This window comes from Zosterops lateralis (genome assembly GCF_965231275.1).
Source record: "Zosterops lateralis genome assembly, chromosome: 1".
Lineage (NCBI taxonomy): Eukaryota > Metazoa > Chordata > Aves > Passeriformes > Zosteropidae > Zosterops > Zosterops lateralis.
The window spans coordinates 121,360,324-121,378,533 of NC_139762.1; the positions used below are offsets into that span (position 1 = coordinate 121,360,324).

At 34.7% G+C, this 18,210-nt stretch overlaps 1 protein-coding gene across 2 annotated transcripts in view; it reads left to right on the forward strand.

The window, feature by feature from the left end:
- Nucleotides 1–17,774, forward strand: part of CRISPLD1 (cysteine rich secretory protein LCCL domain containing 1) — a 37,675-nt gene extending 19,901 nt beyond the window's left edge. For both annotated transcript variants that reach the window (XM_083855848.1, XM_083855849.1), the window contains 11 exons: nt 1,146–1,261; nt 2,157–2,257; nt 3,354–3,533; nt 3,627–3,687; nt 3,813–3,879; nt 4,490–4,620; nt 7,317–7,360; nt 7,447–7,519; nt 9,644–9,719; nt 14,085–14,215; nt 15,953–17,774. In XM_083855848.1, the coding sequence (XP_083711974.1) occupies nt 1,146–1,261; nt 2,157–2,257; nt 3,354–3,533; nt 3,627–3,687; nt 3,813–3,879; nt 4,490–4,620; nt 7,317–7,360; nt 7,447–7,519; nt 9,644–9,719; nt 14,085–14,215; nt 15,953–16,004 (1,032 nt within the window). In that variant the 3' untranslated portion in view covers nt 16,005–17,774. The remainder of the gene's footprint in view (nt 1–1,145; nt 1,262–2,156; nt 2,258–3,353; nt 3,534–3,626; nt 3,688–3,812; nt 3,880–4,489; nt 4,621–7,316; nt 7,361–7,446; nt 7,520–9,643; nt 9,720–14,084; nt 14,216–15,952) is intronic.
- The last annotated feature ends 436 nt before the right edge of the window (nt 17,775–18,210 follow it).

Below are 18,210 nucleotides of genomic sequence, written 5' to 3' on the forward strand. Positions count from 1 at the left end.
AAAAAAAAAAAAGTTTTCTTAGTGAATTCCTCAGATCAAACAGTAGTTTTTAAGATCTTGTTTTAACTTCAGGAAGATTTAAAAATTGCATAGTGATCATTTACTTCATACTTCTGAAATCTGTGTATGTAGCCTGAATTTTTGTTGAGGGTACCAGACATGGTTTCAGTGAACGTGAAATACATGATCTTCAGAATATACTATGGTCCGCATTTAATTTTTGATATAACCTTGGAAAACTTAAAAGTTCTTAGGTTTTAAACACCTATTTTCTGTTTACTAGCATAATTTACAATTGCATCTACTTTTAAAATAAAATTACCTCCATATTCTTATTTACTGTATTTATAACCTGTAATTACATTTACTATTACATGCAAGATCAACACATATATACAGATTTTTTTGTGGCACTTGTTCTTCACAGTACTTATCTCTTTCAACTCTTAAATCCTGCTGGATCTACAGATTTGGCTTACCTTGAATGAATAGATTTTCAACACCTGTCATTTGTGTCATTTGAACATTCCAGACTTTGCCATTTTGATTATTTTTGAGATCTGCAATGAAAGGTGAATAAAGGAGCACAGCCACCTTAGATTGCAATGTCTTGAAATCATGTTAATTTAAAATTCATGACTTGGCTCTATTCGGTGTATGAGTATTTTTGTTAAAGTTTTTATCTTTTTTACCTCCTTTTGCTGAAAAATATCTGTTGTCTCAGTCCAACAAGTCCAACCCCTCTAGGTCTTTAGGCTGTACTGAGAAATCCAGAATATACAACCATAACTTCTAACTCAAAATTACCAATTAATTGTGATTCCAAAAATTAGTTCTTCAGATCATGTTTTGTAAATGTTTTGCTACATTTTGCTATATTTGCTAAATGATTTCAAATATTTGCTCAGAACATTTGCATAAAATTAGAGCTATGTCTTTTCCATCAAGGTAAATTTTTTCTCTCTAATAAGGGTATAAATGAATGGCCTTTTGACAGTTGTAATTAGGCCACTTCAAGCCATTTATAACAGAGGGGAATATATTACTTCGGTAATTTGAGTTTTGTATATTGGAGATAGTTTTAATTTGATGATTTTAAGTTGATCATCTTTGGTTTTCATGTTTTCCTCTTTTCTTTTCCATAGGTTGTTTGGGCTACAAGTAGCAGAATTGGTTGTGCAATTAATTTGTGTCATAACATGAACATCTGGGGACAGATTTGGCCAAAGGCAGTTTATCTCGTATGCAATTATTCTCCTAAGTAAGTAGATTGACACCCAAAAATACCTTGGAGGGCAAGATACTTTATAATAGTCCAGGAAATAATCTGCAAGGAAATGAATCTGGATTTTCTGGTTTTTATACTGTTACAAAATAGAGCATTGTTCCCAAACAGCCTTTGGCTGCAAAAATACTGTTGTGAGTTTTCTGGTGCTTCAGTTTTCTGGTCTGTATTTTAGTACATATCCAGCATCGGAGACCTTTATTATAGTGTGATATTCTTCTGAAAAATAGATGTATCTCCCTGCTGTGACTTAAGGGAATGTGTAACGGGAAGCCTATTGTTAAGATCAAATTTTATAGGATATTCCATCTACAAGAGAGTGGAGCCTATTCTCATGAAGTGGAGGGATTTGGTCTTACACTACGTCAATCTGAAAAGATCTTACAACGATTTATGTCAGTTCTTTTTTTTTTTTTTTTTTCTTCATGGACTTTTTAACTAGATCCTGTGTATTTGGTGTAGAATCATAATAATTTGGATTGTAAAAGACCATTAAGACCACTGACTCCATCCAGTAACCTAATGCTGGCAAGTCTACCACTAAACCGTGTCCTCGAGTGCCCCATCTACACACCTTTTAAATACCTCCAGGGATGGTGACTCCATCACTTCCCTGGACAGCCTGTTCCATTGCTGGCAACCCTTTCAGTGAAAAATGCTTCCTAATATCCAATCTAAACCTCCCCTAGTGCAACATCAGGCCATTTCCTCTCATCCTATTGCTTGTGACTTGGGAATATCAGAACAATGTTATGGTCTGTGTGCCTGCTGGTTTTCATAATTTATTTCTCGATGTATTAAGTGCTGTTTAATATTAATATTTTAATATGCTTATTGATTAAGGCATTTTTTGTTATGTTTTTCTGTAAAGGGGTAACTGGTGGGGTCATGCTCCCTATAAACCCGGCCGCCCCTGTTCTGCATGTCCCCCTAGTTTTGGAGGAGGTTGTAGAGAAAACCTTTGTTATAGAGGTATGTACTGTTTCACTATTCCAACTATAAATGGGAATAGAAATGTAACTTTTCCTTTTATTTCTTTCCTCATTGTACTTTAACACAGTGGAATAAAATATATTATGTGCATGCCCAAAGGCCAGTTAGGCCCTGCTTTGCTGTGATGAATGGGGAATATGTACTTGTGATACATGAGGCTAAGCCTCACCAGAGGGAATAGAGTGCACTGAACTCCTGCTGATAAGTGCTGATTCAGGAGTTTTAGTACACAAAGATGGAGACTCATTGTGTGCTCTTTATATGCCTTTCTGTAATTACACTGGGAGTCTATGCAGTCATTTGTTTATAGGGAAACATTTTCTCAATGACATAGTCTTGTGGTGTCTGTGAAAAAACAAGAACAAAGCTAGAAGACATTAGTAATTAAAGAAAATGTCAGCTAGGATGATTATTATCTTAAAGTTTTTGGAGTAGCATTGAAACACAGCATATTATGAAGCTGCTGCTTTTTTTTTTTTTTGTTCTACTCTGTGAACAACTCATTTAGCAATTTTTTGTTAATAACTTCTGAGATTTCATATGGACCATATGAAAGCTGCATGTGTGTGCCCAAATAGCTTTCTTATGGTTCTACGTAAGAAATGTAGATACAGTTATGAGTGTTTCAGAATTACTTTCACTATGTATGAATAGGAGGGCCTCATTTTCTGGTGTATGTTACTGTGAAAAAAGCTTTAATGGCATGCTATCTATGAGCTTGGTAAAACTTTCCCCATGTGTAACAGAGATTGTCCAGTTGGTTTTCAGATGGCATTAAGATGTTAAAACAGGAGCTTTAAGAGGCATTTCATACTTCAGTTGTGCTACACATGCTGAGGAAAAAAAAAAAAAAAGGATGTCTTTTCTCACTATCACAAACATACTTGAGGTGTTTTCTTAGTCTTGAGTTATGAAGCAGTGAAGCAGTGGAGAGTTTTCCTTGCATTCTTTTGTCCACCATTTTATGAGAACAAAATCTTTTTCCTGAAACATGGTAGGGGATTTACATTCCACACTGATTTTTTTTCTTTTTTTTTCTGAGAGATTTTTTTTTTTTTCCCATTTTCTGAAACAGAGGATTCAGGAAGACCTTATTCCCCCCATGAACCAGAAGAGGAAACCAATGAGATTGAACGTCAGCAATCCAAAGCCCAGGATGCAACTGTGCAAAGCCGGCCAAGAACACATCAACCTTCAGCCTCCACAAGCACTGATGACAGTGAGAAAAATGAAGTGATAAGCACGCAGCAAATGTGTAAGGAATTTACCTGATTTGCAAGTGGTCAACACAACTGATCTATTTAGTATCAAATTCATTACAGTGAATTTGCTTTTTTGCTTGTTTTAGCTCAGATTGTTTCATGTGAAGTAAGGCTAAGAGATCAGTGCAAAGGAACAACTTGCAATAGGTATGGTAAATTTTACAGTTGTCATTTTGAGATTTTTCTGAAAGGCTATATTTGTACGTGAGCTGGAATATTTCTTCTTTTTGTAATCCCAAGGTTTAAAACCAAGTTGTATTTAATTTTCTTAGGTATGAATGTCCTGCTGGCTGTTTGGATAGCAAAGCCAAAGTTATTGGAAGTGTACATTATGAAATGGTAAATACTTCTAAATTAGATTTTGTACCGGTGGAGTGTTTAATGAAATGTCTTTTCTGTTGGCATACTAGCTAAAATTGTATTAAGAATGGATTTTGAGGATGTCAGCATTCACCAAAAGTAAAAGCTTACACCAAATGTTGAAGAAAGCATCAGGTGACATAAATTTGCATCTGCTATTCTGTGTGTATTGTACAAATGTAATTCACACTTACACACACATACAAAAATAGAATTTTTGTGTCCACATATTTGCATGCAAATATTTGAAGGTGCAACTAAAGGAGGAGTACAGCAATTTGTGGGTGTGCTTGTATAAATTGTAAGATGGACCTGCTTGTGTATAACCTTCATACTAGCTGAGAGTATATCATTTACTCTGTAGAATGGGAAAACACTATAGGAAATGACAATTACCGTGAACAAGTGTAGTGTAAATGAGAATAGTTTATCTCTGAGTAAGGCAAAGTGGTGGTTTATTTGCTTGAAATAACACCTACATGGACCAAGTCAAATGTAAAAGACGCTCTACCAAGTTTTTAAAGACATGTTGTAATTAAAACCTGTTTTTTGTCTGACATGGATTTGCTTTTCCTGCTCTGTTTTTCAGCAATCCAGTATTTGTAAAGCTGCTATACATTATGGCATCCTAGACAATGAAGGTGGTTGGGTTGATGTCACTAGGCAAGGGAGGAAAAATTACTTTATCAAGTCTTACAGAAATGGTGTTCAGTCAATTGGGTAAGTTTCTTTTCTTTAAATTAAAATGTATGAAAAGGTTTTCATCTGTTTATTTTTATTTCATACAAAATATATCACATTTTTAATAACATTTTGATATTCTTTTTGTCATAAAGAACATGAAAATGCTATAAAAAGGCATGTGTATATAGAGATACTATATCCATTCTGAAACTTCAGCCAGTGTTTAAGCTTAGACAGAGAGTTGGCACAGTAATAATGTGAAAGGAGGTTAAATAATTTACAGAATAACTTGGGCAGTAAGTTAGTGTTTGGAGTTAAATAATGTTGAGAGTATTCAGTTAATTTATTGGTAAGAGTATATATTTATTGTCAAAAACTAGCACATACTGGAAGATTATTTTTAGTGTTTTGGACATGGACAGAGCAATCTATGACAGTTAACAAAGCAATAATATTACAAGTTGGTGTTTGCAAATCATCCTCTTGTAGTGTGCATATGAACAAGAAGAAAATACACCTCTTCCTGTATGGTTCAATAATTTCATCACAGTTCCACAGTTTACAGACGACATTTTGCACAAATATTTTGCACGATTTCTACTTTGGCCAGTGATGGAATAATATTTCATACTGTGGAAACGTATTTTGGAGGTTTACTGCACTGGTGAGGTGCCTTTCCTAAGACTCGTACTGTGAAAACAGCTCCAAATACTTGTAGACATGCTGAAGGAAAACTCAGAAAAGCAATGGATAGAAATGGAGAATGCTTGGCTGTTTAATATATAATTATCCAGTGACAGAAAAACATCAATATTAATATATTTGAATCTAAGATATTATTGGTATTTGCAAATTACACTTCACTATATCATAATGTATTCTTCAGGGCTTTACATTGCTGTCCTTATTTCTGTCAGGAGTTAGAACACGTGTAATAGTGGTATGTGTATAGCTCATAGGGGTAATATTGAGCTGAAAGAAAGAATTTTTCTGAGTGATGTGTTTGGTTAACATGTCAACCCAAGAGTTAAGGAGATACGTAATTATCAGAGGCTGTGCTCTCTCTCTGTGCTGTGCAAACAAATGATTCAGGCTATGACATCTCTCAGCATTTCTCTTTTCAACATGTATGTCTAACCCAGCATAGAGAGGAGCATTGACATGGTAGACTAAATTCAGTGGCCTATAATTTGGTCTTAAGGCATTGATACCAATCATTTTCTTTGGATGACCTGACTCTGGTTTGATTTCTGTGCCTAAAAATGAAGATACAGACAAACATTTCTCTTTTTTTCTGGTTTTGATACAAAGAGAGAAGTAGATCTTGATTATGTCAGTGCTAACATATGAGGAGCTAGCTTGCTTACAAAAATAGGAGTAAATAAGCTGAAAAAACCTCCTTAAATTGGAACCAATTGATTTCCCATCAGTTGAAATCTGTGTTTCTATGCTATATGAGCAAAACTGTATGATTTTCCAGCCTACAGAGTGTATTTAGCACCTATCTTCTGCAAATGGGAACTCAGGGCAAGTTATTTTGGCTATGGATAATTAAAGACTATTTGCCAAAGTTTCAAACCTTCAAAAAGCCCATCAATAAGGCAGGGGGTGCCTTGCAGCTGCCTGACTCTCACCAGTGTCTGTAGATGGAGACTTGCATGAACTAACATTTCATCTATTCAAGAATAGATGAAATCAAGTGGATCTCACCTCTACCGCATATTGCAAAACAGAATAGAGAATACAGAAGAGTGTCAGTGCAGCACACAGCAATTGTCCTAATCTTCAGCTCCTTTGATTTCTTATCAGGATTGCTAATACCAATGTTTTTTTAGCAGTTGGATTTTCTTAGGCTAGGGTATTGTTCTGAATATCTCAAGAAGCTAGTCAACAGTAGAATACATATTCCTACATCAGTGTTTGACAATGCTAGGGCAGCAGAAGTATCAGCTACCTCAGTGAAAGCAAATTGGAATCCAATAAATGAGCAGTGTGAAATTGATGGGTCAACAAGTAAATAAACCAATGCAGGCAGACAGTGGAGCCCACAGTACCAATTTGCTCCAAAGGTGAATAGGGAATCATTTCCTTGGTTTGTTGATTTTTATTTTTTTAATAAGTAACTTTATGGGTGCCAAAGGCATCATCAGCTTCTTTGTTAGAGATGAAACATATCACAATCAGAGGCATATCCCAGGAGTTAAAAGAGGAGGGAAATAGAAGATGAGGGGAATAAAATAGAAATGGTTATCAATTTGTAATGAAACAACATTATCTGTGTACCTGATTTTTTATAACAACAGGAAGCAAATACATCTGAGTGCCATATAATTACTGGGAAGAAAAGAACTCTTACATGTTATACTGGGTTTTTTATGATCCTGATGATAACAGGAGATGAAAATCCAAAAGTAAAACTTAATTAAACGTTTCAGAAAGACCGTGAGGAGAAACTCTTCTCAGTGTTGGAGTTGTTTATAGGAATGAATCTTTAGCAAAAGGTGAATGAACTCTTCTGGTAGATGAAAGCTTCTGAAACAGACTCATTGGGAGTACAGAGTAAATGTGTCATTGTAATACATATTTTCCCAACTGTGGAGAAGGGAGTGAATAAAATTGATTGGGGACATTTGCTTGGGTTTATTCCCCTATTTTCTAATAAAAATTATTCTAGCAGAAAGAAATCACTGAAATATGTTATTTACTGATAATTTCTAATATTTCTTCTTCAGAAAATACCAATCTGCTAACTCCTTCACTGTCTCTAAAGTATCAGGTTAGTATTTATTTCTTAAAAGCTTAGTACTACTCTGTTTTTTCTAAATAGCACACATTCATTTATTTGTGCTTTATTTTCTTCAGTTCAGGCTATCACATGTGAAACCACAGTGGAACAACTGTGCCCATTTCAAAAACCAGCCTCACACTGTCCGAGGTAAAATTCATAAAATGTTACTAATTTAAAGTGCTGCTCTATTTTCTGCCATTTACTAATCATTTTAAGTTATCTTAAATTTTTGAGAAAGGTAACAACAGGAGCTGTAAAAATGAGGTCAAAAATGTTCAGGTGATATTTTAGTCTTTGGTCACAATAGAAGGCAAGGTAGGTAAAGATGATCTGTAGGATTTTTCATTATGAAAATCTTCTTCTTTTGCTCATTAAGATCCTGTTGCTAATCTTAGTAAAATCCTTACACTAGACTGTTAATAAAAGTATATTTTTTATTTTTCATTGTCCATTATTATATACATGCACCTTGGGCAAAGAACACTTTATTTCAATTTATTTACCTGTAAAACAGATACAATAGTAGGATAAAATTCAGATAATTATCGTGGAAGTTACCAGTTTGTTTGGGAGCTCTGGAGAAAGTGGATTAAAAAAAAAAGAAATATATCTAGTTAAGGTAAGGCCTGGTCTGCAGGTTGGCTTTAAATATCTGTGCCATTTCTTTGAAGCCTGTGTTTAACTCTTCGAGAGGTGCCCACACCGCAATATTTTGACAAAGGAATTTGGTAACAGTTCTTAAAACCATAGATGAGTCAAAGGTAAATACACTGTAGCATGATTTACCACAAATTAAGCTGGAGATATCCACAAGATTACTTTCATAGCAATTCTACAGCCAACACAGGAAACAAGTACAAAGCCAAAACTGCTAGGAAAACATCCCTCCATGTAGCACTTGGGTCCATGAACTTACTTGGTGTTTGGCTATGACTCCTGTTTTCTAGCTGGAAGATGTGGAGAAGTAAGCTAAGGAGTGGAACACAGGAATGGATGGGTACAATCTCCATCCTCTATCTTTCTCTTTTTTTCTTCATTATTAAAAAATTAAAGCTCGCTTCCTTAAGAGAAAAATGGGTTTTGTCTTTAGGAAAATGAAAAAAAATAAATACAAGTTTAAAAATCACATAATTCTGATGTGTCAACTTAAGGAACTTCGCAATGGCAGTAATTCATTCAAGATTCTGTGCATGCTCTTAATTCTTAAAATCTAGTCTTGGAAGTTACAAGCAGCAATCAGCCATGGCATTGATCACACAACTCCATTTTTCCCTCTTATTCCCAACTCATAAATCAGCAGATCTTCAACAAGCTTCTTCAACTTCTTCCTTCTTTCTGCCAAAAATATCTTACTGACTCTTATCAGCGTGTTTTAATTACCAATTTTAATGTCAAGACTCTGGTATGCCCAAGTGACTTGACTTCCCAAATTTTGGTTGGAGCCTAGGTAACATTTTAGAGAAGAACACTTGCCCAGGACTGCCCTGTTTTTGGGGTGGCTCCATTTTTCAAATGAAATAGCTCAGAGTAGACGTAGAGTCAGCTAATGGTTCTTGTTCATAGCCTATCAGAGTTAGAAAATAAGATGCTGATACCTTCTGTACTACTCTTAGCTTCCCACATGGTTTTCCTGTGCATTTTGAAGCTATAGAAGGCATGAATCATGAAGAAATTTTTCCTCAAACGTTAACAAAATGCAATTAATAAAGACAGTGTTTGTTTTACTAGGTTTCTGACCTCCCAGAATCAGCTAGGAGTCTCACTGCTTTTCAAGATTTTTCATTCTAGCTATGTATGCCAATGTTCAGCTTCATTGTAAGTTGCTAAATTGGCTTGTGTCACCAAGTCGTCAGTATCAAAGCAGGTCCTCAGTCAGATCTGCCTCTTCTGAGAAGGTATCTGACTGCACATTTTGTATAGGGCACTTACAATCAGACAAATTATAGAATAATGAACAGGCTATATCTTCTCACTGACTTTTCTACTTGCCTCACATGTGTTGAACAAGAACACCATCTGCTTATATAAAGGAAAGAAGACCAGACTTGTTAAAGTATGATTTTAAGCACTTCATTATGAACCTCAGCACATCAGCAATACTTTCAGCTACATGGTCAAAGACTCAAAAACTGACAGCTTTTAAATAGCAATATTGACCCATATGTACAGACAATCAACTTGATTTATACTTAATAATCCTGTCATTGAACATGATATATTAATCCTCTTATACTCTTCCTAACTGTATGTGGTTTGTTTTTGATCTTTCAGGGTGTATTGTCCTCACAACTGCATGCAGGCAAATCCACACTACGCTCGTGTAATTGGCACACGAATTTATTCTGATGTAAGTATAGGGGTTTACATTATGTTATGAGACATAAATTATATGAAAAAATTATAATGTAACTATAAAATAAAATATTGATATACAGTTTTCCTCCATATGATGATGATTTTTTACACAATCTTTTCAAAAGTTCCTTTTCAGAGGCTCCCCTTTAAGTTAGTGGTAGCCAGATGCTGAGTATATGGAAAGTTATTTGAAAACACATTGTAGGCTTCACGAGTTTCTGGACCCATACTTCAAATTTTTTATCAAAATTCCCACTGTTCAGCATTTGTTCAACATTAGCAGTGTATACTAATTTAAACCCTTGCACTTTAGATCCTGATGCAACCATAAATTCTGTCAGACTACACAGAAAAAAAAAAATACTGCTCTTAAAGTAAATGTCCATGGTCTCATTATTTTGAATATTTCTTATCTGTGTGGCTAGCTAAATATTTGCAAGAGTTTTGATATCTTTGTGTAAAGTATCTCACACTGTCATATTATTTTAAAAGAATTTTTTTTTGGTCATTCTGTTTGCTACTCACCTTTTTCCCTGCCTTTTCTACATCATGTTTAGTTCTGAGGGGGGTAGAAAGTCTTTAAAAGAGATTGCTGATTTATGCCTCTGCTTTGTCATGTCTCTGTGAAGAAGCCAGGAGGTAGTGGCAGAGAAAGCAGTTCATATTTTTTGGCAATACACTCTATGGTTTAACTGTCTTATGGATGTCATAAAGAGTAGTATGGCAACCAGCTGGGTCAGATGATGATTTTAACTACTTTCCAGTTCTTTGAAATGTGTGAAAATAGTATATGAATATTTACTCCTCAGCTTTTTGAAACTAACTGATGTCCATTAGATTACCTGAGTGTCTTGTCCTGAAAACACTCTTGTCCATAATAGTGTCATGAGTGTGAATAGTAGTGTCATGAGTGTGAATAGTATTTCCAGTTTAGAAAGATAATTGATCTATGAACTGGATCCTTAATGTGTATAAAAGGGGCAGTGAAAATAGATTCAATGCAAGTCCAGTTTATGGAAGGCGATTTTCTTTCAGCTGTGTAGTTGCAATTAGGGGCTACAAAGTTTCCCAGTGAATTAGAAGAGACTGTTGTAGGAGAAAGAAGACTCGCTTGTGTTTAGCCTTGACAAGAGGAAATCTCAGAATATGTATTTTCTTTGCCTGGTGAAGTCCCAGGTGACTTTAGTTAGTGTTATAAAGCTATAATTTAAAATTACTTTAGATGTACTGTCCCACTATTCATCTCCATTATGTAGAAATGCGTGCAGCCATACTGCTTTTAGGAAAAAATGGACAAAAATACAAGTAAAAAACAGATGGGAGTTTCTTATCAGCTTCAGATGCTGTCAGGGTAGATATTTACACTGAAGGTCCTGTTCCAGATTGTTTTTAATAGGTTTTAGTACAGAGAGTATAGTAGTAAATGAGATAAATGTGTATCTGCAGAGCAGAGAGCAGAATTCATTTGAATTTTTCAGTGTGTCTACCTTACTTCTTCCAGGGGCGAGATACCAACAAATATCTTTTATCTGAAGAGTTTGATGGAGTTACATAATTTTATACCATTTGAGGACTTTGGCCATACTAATTTTTGTTTCAGTAACCATATGTGGAAATATTCCCTGAAACTTGCAAAAATATTCATAATTCTCTGCTATGGTAAAATATAAAGAATATGAAGTAAAAAGCTTCTAAACAGCTCCATATTCCTATGCGGGTATGTTAAAGACACTTGTGGTTTAGATGCCTTTGTAGAGTAATGCTATGCTGTGGTAGAAACTAGTATTTGTTGAGTATATGGAGAAGGAAAATAAATGTCTTGGTATTCAGTTCCTACAATGTGTTAAAAATCCTATCAAGTTTAGGAGTGTTCACAACACAGTAATAAAGCACGGCTATATAATGCTGTATGAAGTGTTCATACTAAATTAAAAATTCTGCCTTATGTATCCTTTGGAATTTCTTAATCAATATTAAAGAAACAACCCCAGATCTTTGAGATTTTCCAGAAAGTGACACAAGGATCCTAATGTAAACCACAAATAATATGCTGAAATTTGTAACAGACTTAGTGAAATCCTGTTTTGCTTTAATCAACAGGAGGCTTCCCTTAGTGCTTCAAGTAAGTGCAATCTGGACATAATATTGAGCATAGGAAATATTGTGGCATCACTACTGGAATCTGATTCCTTTTAGATGTATGTCTAATAGTCTCATTCTAAAACAATGAGAGGTTCTTGAGAGATAAGGGAAGATAATACTTTGTGGGAAAAAAATTCTGTATGTTTTTGTATAACTATATGCATCTATTCATAGCTATTCCTACAAATTAGTTCATAATTATGAATTTATACTCATTTAATTGTTCATTCATTCAAAAACTATGTGCATTTGTTCTCCAGTCTCATCTGGAATGTAGCATCAGAATATCAGTTTGTTTTTCATCTGAAAATAGCCTCTGAGCTGGCTTCATAACCCTAGTCTTCTGACCTCTCCTTTTTCACATTTTCCATTCAAGTGTCTTGCCTTCACCTTTGAAATATTGTGCATTAGCCCAGCCATACTTGATTGGTCCAGTTGTGCCAGCCCTAACAATGGCCCCATCTTTTGCTGGAGATAGTTTCCAAGAGGTAGTGAGCCTCTTCTGTTAAAGTCTCCATCTTTTGACTTTTCCTTTCCTTTTTAATTGACTAGAAACCTCCAAATAAATAACATTGGAACATTTAGTGTCTTAGCCATGCTCAAATGTAATTATGAAGGTATATCCCTATCTCATGATGTAAAGAGTGTAGCATTTTGGTTACTATTATAGAGGTGAAAAAGCTGATCTTTCTTTTCCTCAATTGTACCTCTAGCCTTTTTTTGTATCTCCAGTGGGAACTGAAAACAAAGTTACTGCTGTGTTATTGTACTAGGAATGAATAGAATGAATAGTATTCTTCTAGTTTTTCAGTGTAGTTAATTGCTTGTAAATATCATCTTATATTTCTTCTGACTGTAATCCTGTATTGCAGAGGCCATTTTTCCCCCTGGGTATTTGAAATTGCTCATAATCAGTCTCCTCTTTAGTTACTCCACAGTATGGATAAATAAGGGGTGCTGTAATCTTAACAATAAGGCATTTATTCGTGTTCAGGGTATAAAAAAAGCTTGGGAGGAGGAAAGCTCGGGAGAAGGAAAAGTACAGAGGAATATAAATGGCATTCTTTCTGCCATGTTCAAAAACTGCACCCAGCAGTGTAGAAAGAAAAACTCTAAAGCATCTTTGCAAGAGATTATTTGCATAAATTGTTTCATATCTTTACTGCTTTAAATATTGTAATGTTAAAAGACAAACTATATATGAGTGACCCTGGCAAGTCCTGGGCTAAGAATGAAAGTAGGAAAATCATTGCTATTTTAAATTTCTGATTTTGCATTGCATTGAGATCAAAAATGGCTATGATAACATATACAAATTATTCCAATTATAACTGGAAGAAATGAAGTTTTTGTTTAAGGCATGGTCTGATTGGTCAGCTATTTATATCTATATTGGCTAATTTTTTTAAGGTTGCTTGTGGAGAAACCTGTTGCATTGAAAACTTTTCCCACCAAAAAAACTTGTCTCTAAGTGGAGATAGACTGAAGCTGGAGATATGCTTTGCTATGCTGTGCTTTGAAGATTGGGTCCTACTTTCTAGAATAGCTAAGAAGTTTCATTCTTTTGACAAATATTAAAATGCTGAAAGAGTAATAGAGTACTGCAAGTTTAAATCAATTATTTAAATTGCCATTATTAAGACTGTCACTGGGAAATCCTTCTAAGGATATTGTTTATTCCTCATGGGGTCATGAGGGAAATTTGTGACCAGAAAACAGAGGTTTCAAACAGATATGAGTGCTGTTAACTCCACAGAGAACTTTCATTTTAGACCTCTATCTTCTGTCTGATGCTTACATTATACCCTTCATCTAATTAGCCTTTAGTATTTACCTATGCCTGGATAGAAAACTGTGATGCTCTGTTCATGGATCATTTCGCTGATGTTTGAGCTTTTGGCTGATAGATCCTTTCATTTTGAAAGGCTGAAGAATTCAAACACGTTCCTGATCTTTGAACTGAAATAACCTGAAATAAATGATTTTCGCATCATGGTGAAAGTGATCTGAAATCTTTCTGAATTCCTACAAAATTGCCTAATTCCTAATGAAGCTGATTTAGATATTGTAAGACTAATACAATTAGTCACGAAATAAATATAATTGTTTTATGTTTCCTAGACTTGGTTTAAGCACCTTTATTTGTCTTCTTCTTTAAAAGGATGAAATAAAAGGATGAATGCAAAGCTAATCTTTTTTCTTCCCTCCTTCTCAGCTCTCCAGTATCTGCCGGGCAGCAGTGCACGCTGGGGTGGTGCGCAACCAGGGCGGTTATGTTGATGTCATGCCCATAGACAAAAGAAAGGTCTACGTTGCTTCCTTTCAAAACGGGATATATTCAGAAAGGTACAGAGCCCATTTGCAAAGGTTGCACTTTGCTCTTGACCTCCATAAGGTTCACAGTCTTGTGTTTGTTCATACCTGGGGCAGTGCTAGAAGCCAAACAAATGGGCCACAAGGGGTGATTTACAGAGCTTGTGTAACAGCAGCTGGGGTGACTTTGGAGAAGTTGTGGCAGTGGAGCTGCATGCCTCCTCTAAGCTCATAAAACATTACCCTGAAAAGCTGCTTATGAAATAAAGTAAACCTCTTGTTGCAACTAACTCAATATTTGATAGGAAAATTGCCTTTACTTCCTCAGGGATTTTTTAAAAATTAACATTAATGATGCAGGTTCATTGGTTCCTGATGTGCTATTCATTAGTGATTTACATGGTATTGAACCAGTGATCCTGAATCATAATTAATACTCACAAACATTAAAATTCACAATCATTTAAACACATTTTTGATGTCCTTTTTTTAAAAAAATTAGTTGTTGACAGCGTTCTTCTGAAAGACAATGGAGATTCTGTGAAAGTTCATGTGTATTTTGCATTGTGTGATGATAACACATCATCATATGTTGCAGATTAAATTTAATCCCTGAAAGGGTTCTCCAGGTTCTAAAGAAAGAAAGAGAAATTACTTTAGAAACATTGTACCACTCCTTTTGTCCTGTAAAGCTAAGAGTATTTCCTAACCAGACTGTAGTCTTTCCAAGAAATTTGAGTGGGAAAAAACCTCAAAAAGTTTCTTTAGAAAACTCAGAAGTAGGAAAATGTTGAGTATTTTTGTCTTGTTTTTAATTGTGGATAGGCAAATATCTTCTCTCTTTCTCTCAGACCTTTCAACAAATCTGGAAGCTTGTAAAAGACAGATTTCTTTGCAAAGAAATGCAAGGAAGAATGTTGCAAATTTGATCATTATTTATACTTTATATCTAATATACATCTTATATACTACCTATAAATACAAGTTATAAAATATGTATGAAGACACATATATTTGCATGGAAACCATCCTAGTAAAGTTTGGGAGGTCAGCAGTTTGAAAAAGAGTGCCATGCAAGTTTTCCGTGGAGCAGATGATGAAATCTAATGCTGTTGCCACCAACCTGCTCCATTGTGCCTTTCCTTGCTGCCACCTCCATTTCCCTTTCCTTCCCAGATAATCTTTGGACAGGATTTGCTAAAGAAAAAACAATGGACCTTTAAATAGAGTGTACTGGTCCAACTTTTAAGGCAAAAATACATATTCTATCAACATTTCATTGGAACTGGGCATTTTCGTTTCTTTTCTTTTGAAGCCAGATACCCATTCAGAAGGCATTCCCTTTGGTTTCATTAGACATTAGGTCTCTGAAGAAATCTATTCTTCATAGTATAAGCTGCTAACAAACAAGTGATCTCCTGGGTCTGCAAGTTCTCTCCAAATACAGTGGCTAGAATACTAAATATAAGATTTATGTTTTTTCTGTTTCCAAAACACTTTCTGTATTTTGCTTAAATTCTTTAAACCAGAATCCCTCAGCACAAAGGATTACTTGAACTTTTTATGGTTTTCTTTGTTCCTATTGAGCTGTTTGGAAAAATTGAAATTTATGTTGTTTTTATTTGTAGTAGCTTTAAAGATACCCTAGATAGATAAATTTATGAGTTGTCATAAGAAGTGCTGCAGGAATTAACAATTAAAAATTTAAAAAAGTTGTTATTGGAGTGTTATGGTCTTAAAAATAACATAAGAAATGTTTTTATGTTTCAGTTTACAGAATCCTCCAGGAAGCAAGGCTTTCAGAGTATTTGCCGTTGTTTGAATCTAGCAAGTAAAACATAAAAAAGGCAAGTGAAACCAGAGCCCTTGAAAAAGATTAATACAGGCCATTTCTTGTGATTCCTAAAATTTGTATAAAGCTGTAACATTATTGTACAGAAGATGTATACTGCTTTCCACCAAAAAGTTTAAATTACATATAAATCTTGATGAAAAAAATTGTAAAAATAAACATGGGAGAAAAATTCATTTGAAAATCTATAATGATCTATAACAATACTTTGAATCCTGTGTTAAATATTGCTATATTTTCTTAGCAGTTACTCCTATACAGTTAATTCAAAGCTCATAAATGTTCTTTGTTTTCTTCATCTGAATATATTATTATATGGTGCTTTATATATGCCACTAACAGTAACCTAAAATCTATACCAGAGGGAGGCCTGAGTTTTTATTTTCAATGTACATAAAAAAATTCATCCCAGTATTTTGATAAAATAAATGATACCCTAAAGTAAAATAAAAACATATATAACTTTTTTGATGATTTTAAGTAGCATTAGCCATGAAAGCATAATGAACAACTAGATTGTTCTCAATTTCACACTAATCATAACAAGTACAAATACCTATTTTGAAATAAAATGGAAAAATATAAGACATAGGAAGAAGTCCTGGGTCATGCTAACATGTTTTCCTCTAAAAAAATTATTCTTGAGAGATTGGGCCATTCATGTGTATTATTTTTAAAATAGATTAATAAAATATTTATTGGATGCTGCTAACCTCTGTAGTTCAAATGACCATAATTCATTATGGCCCAGTCCTTCACAGATATTCCACTGTCTTGTGATGGGTGTTGAAAAAAACATATATAACCTTGAAGTATCTGAGAAAGTCTTTATATTGAGAAGTGCAGTAACTTGAATTTAAGGAATAAGCCTACAGTTCTGCCCAGACACATGCTTTATTTTTGCCACATGATCCCTTCAATTTATCTAAATTTGGGTTCAGAAAAAATGTAGAATTGCACACAGGCAAAAAAATTTTCAAGCTTATAGCCATAGGCCGTACATGTTATCAGTATGCTAAGCATTAATATGGTAGTATATGTTAAAAAAACCAAAGAAAATAGTAACAAAGGCTAACCTTACTCCTTGTGACCTGGCAAAATACTCCTGCAGGCCAGGAAGTATAGTGGTACGAAGCCCAGTGGCAATTATGTCATTTGTTGCTTCACAATATTAAATGATTCATTTATGGTGAAAAGCTTGGTACATTAATTCTACCATATTATGGTATATGAAGAACATGTAGTGGTGATACTATGTTTCTTTCTATGAAAAGTGTATTGGTGCTTTAAGACTGAAAAGCTGTTAAACTTTATTTTTGGTGTATTTTGTTTCTGTTGTTGAATTTATTTCATTCCAACTTGTAAACTTATTCATATTCTTCATATTTCAGAATACTATCCTCTGCCTTCTGTTTTGCTACATGTACTACCTCATGTAGTTAGGCAAGCTTTGTTAGTTTTTTTAACCTGTTTTGAATAAAATTAATTTACATTGTAAGAATACCTTTCACGACCTTTTTTTTGCTTTTTTTTTAGTCCTGATTCAAGAGAAAGAAATTAGCAGGGACCCTAAATATATGTCTTTGTTTTTCTAACCTAAACATTGCAAGCAGCCCTAATCAGAAGTTTTAAATCTGTAAAGGCAGTTTAGACCCAAAACTTCCACTCATTGCATCAGAAGTCTTATGGATAAATCTCATTTTTTCCAGTTTTGACCAGGGTCAAATCAATGAGGGAGACAAAGAGTCTTTTATGTATAACCCTGGTTTTTTCTGTGAGTGGTGGCCATTTAAAGAAGCTTTTATATAGGTTTTGCAATACTGGTATTAACCATTTTTCAGGATTCAAACCAAAGTGCAAGTTAACTTTAATGAATCTCCAACTCAAAGCCTTGAGGTAGACTTGCACCACCTTCTCTTGAAAGCACCAAAGCAGTAACACAGGAAGGTCTTGCATACCTGCAGTTGGGATTATAAGAACATGAAATGCAAACCCCTGAAATTCAGGACACACATAACTATTAAGGGAGGCTTTCAAAACATAACATTTTGATTTGCAGCAGTAGTGTCCCTTTCCAAACAGGCAGGATGTGCTTCCTTGCAGCGTGGCCTTGCCATGCAGCCGCTCTGCATGTCCCCTGCCTGGCCTGTGATCCCCAGCAGGCTCCTCAGAACCC